Source organism: Punica granatum, chromosome 2 (assembly GCF_007655135.1).
Source record: "Punica granatum isolate Tunisia-2019 chromosome 2, ASM765513v2, whole genome shotgun sequence".
Taxonomy (NCBI): domain Eukaryota; kingdom Viridiplantae; phylum Streptophyta; class Magnoliopsida; order Myrtales; family Lythraceae; genus Punica; species Punica granatum.
The window spans coordinates 7432810-7438200 of record NC_045128.1 but is presented as its reverse complement, the minus strand read 5'-3'; the positions used below and the strand labels follow the sequence as shown (position 1 = coordinate 7438200).

At 37.4% G+C, this 5391-nt stretch overlaps 1 protein-coding gene across 1 annotated transcript; it reads right to left on the bottom strand.

Annotated features, from left to right (window-relative positions):
• Positions 1-373: 373 nt before the first annotated feature.
• LOC116194308 (GDSL esterase/lipase At5g45670-like) lies at positions 374-3834 on the bottom strand. Its single transcript, XM_031523091.1, has 6 exons — positions 3501-3834; positions 2996-3185; positions 2595-2719; positions 1497-1742; positions 1092-1326; positions 374-809 (listed from the first exon to the last, which is right to left on the bottom strand). Exons 1-6 carry the CDS (start codon positions 3645-3647, stop codon positions 589-591), a joined length of 1164 nt encoding a protein of 387 aa, XP_031378951.1. The 5' UTR covers positions 3648-3834; the 3' UTR covers positions 374-588.
• Positions 3835-5391: the final 1557 nt, after the last annotated feature.

Here is a 5391-nt window from a genome sequence, read left to right as displayed (position 1 = left end):
TGCACCGATAACCTTCCTTTCTATAATTTTACTTCAACATCTTTGCAATGCATCCCAAATCCCGAGCAAATTTTCAAAAGAATAGGGGCATTCCCTGCTCAAGCAGTCGCTACAATTGCGATTAAAAGAGGAATCTCAACCAATTCAGTTCACCGAACTAATTAGGCAGACTCAGGCTTGGGAACGGCCGACCTAGGATGAATCAAGCAGGGATGGTCCATGTCCTTTTTAAGTACGTAGAGATGTCAATATCCTTTAGAAACTCGAAAAGATCCTACTGTTGCATTTCTTGCAAGGGTACGGAGAAAAGGGCCTGAAGAGTGTGCTTGCTTTGAACAAGTTGCGAGACATATTTATCAACCGACTCGGAGACTTTTGCAAAATCAAACCTCAATATATAGAAACTTCAATGTATAGAATGCGAATTGATCCACATTTCATGGCACATTGAAGTATCCATCCATATATATTATAGCTGTCTATCCATAGAGGATAGCTCCAGCAGACAACACGAACCGGCCTATTCTTGTCCCCAAATGACTTTATTCTTCCCGCTTATTCTAACGTTTGATAGAGCCCCAAAAACAATTATTTTAGCTGTGTGAGATCGTAAATGTCATAAGGAGAAGCATCGATAGATAACTCCTTTCTGTATGCTCTTCCAGCAACGATGACATTCACCACATCTGTTGTATGGAATCCATCATAGAATGCGTACTCTGTTCTGTTAGCGCAAGGAATGCTCCCCGGCACGCAAGTGCCCTCTCCTGGTACCATCCGGCAGCAGGGGTCCGTGCTATCCAGATGGTCTGCGAAATCAAACAGCAGAACAAATGATCACTCTGTTAGTGATTTATGTAATCAGCCAATTGTTTTCAAGTTAATTAGTAAATAAGTTGGTTCCAGCATGATAATTGATGACTTGGAATGAATGTGAAATCTCGAAGTAACAGCGACCAAGTGATCTAAAAGCTTCCAGATAATATTTCAAATTCCATGTACTATTACAATCACGGAATGAAGAGTATTGACTAGAATGTTCCTTAAAAAGTCATCCCAGCTTGGTTGGGGTTACAAGAATTGCCGCATACCTGCTGTAGCATTGATCGTAATCGAGATTCCAGAGGTATTTATGTAAGTGAACTTAGCTCCAGTCAATTGGCTGTTCAAGTTATCAATGAGCGGCAGAAGTTTTTTGTTAAGCAGCCCAGCCGCAGCTTCCACCGCAGTAGAGTTGGCTCCAAATCTTGCAATCATTTCTGGGACTTCCCCTATCAACCCAATACCGAATATGGCCACCTTCCTTGCTCCATAGGAATATAGAGTCTGATACATTCAGCGGAGACCAATCCATATCATTTAGCAATGAAAAGTAATAGATATACACGGAAAAAGAAATCATCATTTACATAAGAAAAGAAACGAAAGGGGCTGATTTGATCTCGTTTGCCAAGACTATTGCCTTACTAATGAATCACATCCTTCAGTTTGTTCACCTCGAGTTGCTTGGAGAACTGCTTCGCAAGCACATCTGCAAACTGCCGAGGACTGTACACCTTGCTAGAGTTATAATAACTGGGCATAAAATAGTTATTTATATAATCATCATTTCCCGTTATGATCGTGTATATGCATTTCCCGAGGTACTCTTTGGCTGCAGATTCATCCTTGAGGACCCGAACGATTTTTGACACCGTGGTTAAGTGGTTCTCTAGCTGCTCATTCATGCTTATTATATCACCCTGTTAATAAAAGTTTCAAAGAAGAAATATCAGTACCAATGATATTGCTTTATCAACTGAACTAGGCAAATCTTGCCCAGCAATTTATCCAATCCCGAGGAAAAACTTTTCTCAGCCTCCTCAGAGCCATTGAATCAATATAAGGGCCTTCTAAGTGATGATTTGATGGTTCTGAGGGGGTTAAGATGAATGGCTCGTCTTGGATGATTTCCTAAAATACCAATTTTAATGGGGAAGTGTTTTTGTAAGGTTTGCTTCTTTTTTTTTTTTTTCGCTGACTAAGAATGTAAGGTTTGCTTCTTGGCTATGTGGCTATGCGGCTTGTGGCATTTTGTTTTCTGTTGTTCCTTTAACTTTGCTTGGGCTTGGGGGGAATATTTGGGCTTGTGAAGGCTTCTTGCTGAGAAGTCTGTGTTTTGTTTGGGCTGAAGTTTGACATCTATTATTGATAAAAGAATTAAAATTGAAAAAATAATCAAAAAATCAAAATTAATTAAGCGAGTGTAGAGCAATATTGCACGCATTCATCTGGCAACCATGATATTCCCTATTCAAATACTCATTGTGCAACTACCCGAGCCTATTTATCAGCTATTAAAATTTCTATTTAATAGTAATAGGTTCATGAGCTTCTCTTGTAATCGGAAAAAAAAATTAAGAAAAAGGCAAATAGAAAAAGTAAATAACACTATAGTAGCAATTAATAATGGCATGATAATGATAGTAATAATCCATAAGTATCTATAAACTCATCGACAACTGCAGTAAACAATGTTCTGTGTGTGTGTGTGTGTATATTTGTACCGTAAGAGCGAAAAATGTTAGGCTTGAGCTGTGTCATATATACTATACCAGATGTGTTCCAGTTTCATTGAGAATCCCCGACGCAGCCGATGCATAATCCACTCCTTTCAGTACGTCTTTCCCGGTTAAATTTGCAAAAGGTGGAATGAAGTCCTCAAAACCCAAAAGTTGAGCTGCACATATCCGTAAATTTTGTTCATCTGTCGATCGGCCATTATTTTAAGAAATTCCGAAACAGATTTGAATGTGCAACTCTTTAATTTAATGGATTTCACACCGATTCATCAAATCCAAGCCAACTAAGTTAGCTAATCGTGATGTCGTAAGCATGTTTAGCCAAGATGAAATCATTAATCATATGTGAAGAACCATCAAGAAAAATTGTATAGTAATCGACTAGATTCGTTGTACCCCATATATGAATATAAGCTAATTGCGATAAAAGAGACCTATAATATCAACAATAAGGCGATCATTGGTGAACCGTCCGGTGGGACCTTCAGGGAAGTCCACCCCATAAGGAGGGTAGTTCGATTTTGCTAGGGTAAGGCGATAGTTGTTGTTGCCATTATCAGCAAGTGAGTCTCCGAAGATGAAGTAGCAAGGGACTTGTGGTTCTTCTTCTCTAACATCAAAAATCTGAAGATTTTGCATCAAGAATAGAACGGAGATTAGAGGCATTAATTCTCAGTATATGGTCTAAAGTAAGTAATTGAAGACTGAATCTTAACGAGAGAAATTTATCTCAGTGGAAACTCGTCAATGCGAACATAATTAAAAGAAAATTATAATAGGCAATAAGAATGTCGGTGTAAGTGTAATTCTTTCGAGCCGAGCCGAGTCCTGTGAAGCTCGCAAGCTCCACATGACTGGGAAAACTTGATCCGATATCTTGGACTGAGCTCGATGAACATTTCCACTTCAAGCACGTGGACCGTGAACCAGAGAGATCACCTTTAGAGGGTTATAATCGGAGAGCAATCCTTGGAGCTGAACAAACAAAATGCCACATGAAAGCAAGCCAACCAGACAATAAACACTCCATTGCAGGGCTCGGACAATAATATCGAACGGTGAAGCTGTCTCTGTCGGCAAAGGCATGGCAGGGCAGACCCAAGACTGCTCAGAAGGCAAGAAAAACAATAGCGGGAGACGTCGCTCGTAAGGATGGGAAGGTTTTGACGCCGACACAGGTTGATGAGGCTTGACAAGCTAGATAAAGTAAGGGAAACAAATAGAGCTCACAAGCAGAGAGCATACACGGAGGAGTAATTTATCGCTCGTAAGTCTAGGAAGGGCTTTGAATGGTTGATAAGTGAGATATGCAAAGATAAAAGTAGGTACGTGAATAATTGAATGCGCCCTAATTAAATAAAAATGAAAGTCGAGTCCGATTCTCAATAGTGAGACGTCCCATACGTACCTTTTTTAATTTTTTATTTATATATCTCTATTTTAGTTATTAGAATTTATATTTCATTTTACTTGACTCATGACCTCCTTTGTAATCGAAAAAGAAAATTCAGGTTACGTAAATTACAACTTATGAGAACCATGGGTCTAGGCCCCGTTTCTCTACCGAAAAACTTGTAATAATCATGCATTATTGCACAAACTATGACTATTTTGAAAATGAAACGGCTTTAGCACTTGCACATTAAACGCGTTAGATTTTATGAAAGAAGGAAAGGTGTTCGTGTTTCGGTTGGCAGGGATGGAAGGACACTGATAAAGAACTGACATGAACAGACGTAATTTATGGGATATCCAGGACATGGTCGGACGAAATAAAATTAAACCAAAAAAAAAGTTTTACTCACCAAAAAATAAAAAACAAAAAGAAAACATTTTCTTTTTATTTTTTATAATAAAAAAGTCCATAACTGATAAACCTAATAAAGAAATAAAAAATTTAATAAAGAGACATAGTCTCACCTGGAAATTCGAATCTGAAACATTATCGACAAAAAATACGTCACTGCACTATATCTCTTTCTTAAAAAAAGAAAAATTTTCTTATATAACCTGTGTTTAAATCTAACATATTTTGTCCGTAATAAACTGTAATGAATTGAATTTGTGTACGGCTTTGGGTGAAAATTTAATGGATTCATTTGTAGTCGTCTGAGTGGTCTGATAATCGATTTGCACGACCCATCAGCTACGCTGTACCTGGTGTAATAATTGACTTTACGTCTTCTTTTATTTGGCAAGTCGCTTTCCAAATGTTTGAGCAAAAAAAAAAAAATTCTCATATGTTAGGGGGGTTAACAACCTCAAATAGTGAAATCACTTTATGAGATATAAAAATCCAATCATGGGCAATAATAGTTTTTTTTCTTTTTCGATGCAATAATAGTTTTTTCCTAAGCGTCAACGGGAAGATTTAAGATACAATCCCTTTTTTTCTGGTCACAAGAAAGTTTCATGATTATAATATAATAAAATAGAAATTTTGAAAGCTACTAAATTGGAATGAAAAATCTCGTTATTAGGATTAAACTTGCAATCTCTTGATTAACAATGAAAGACGCGAGTTACTATATTATACCCTTTTTTTCTCATGATACAATCACTGTTAAAATAATTGTATCATACAATTGCAATTTGTATCAAAGTAAGTTACTTCTCAAATCAATCTGCCTTTGTTTTGGGGAGGAAGATTTCTGATAATGGGACTTCTTGCTCAAGAATTAGTGAAGAAATTATCAGGGGAAATATATATCTTGTCGGTGTTCTGTTAATGTTGATTTGATGAAAGGTTTTGATTCCTTGATTTGGGATTTTATGACTGTACTCGTGGCAACGGGTTTTCCTGCAAGATTTGTGGGGTGAATAAAAAGGA

What these genes read in the sequence shown, in the direction of transcription:
- LOC116194308 (XM_031523091.1), bottom strand. Translation starts at nt 3,647, where the DNA reads ATGCCTTTGCCGACAGAGACAGCTTCACCGTTCGATATTATTGTCCGA. An exon ending in CCGATTATAACCCTCTAAAG is followed by an intron (nt 3,186 to 3,500) that starts GTGATCTCTCTG and finishes CAAAATCTTCAG; the next exon opens with ATTTTTGATGTTAGAGAAGA. An exon ending in ATGAAACTGGAACACATCTG is followed by an intron (nt 1,743 to 2,594) that starts GTATAGTATATA and finishes TTTTATTAACAG; the next exon opens with GGTGATATAATAAGCATGAA.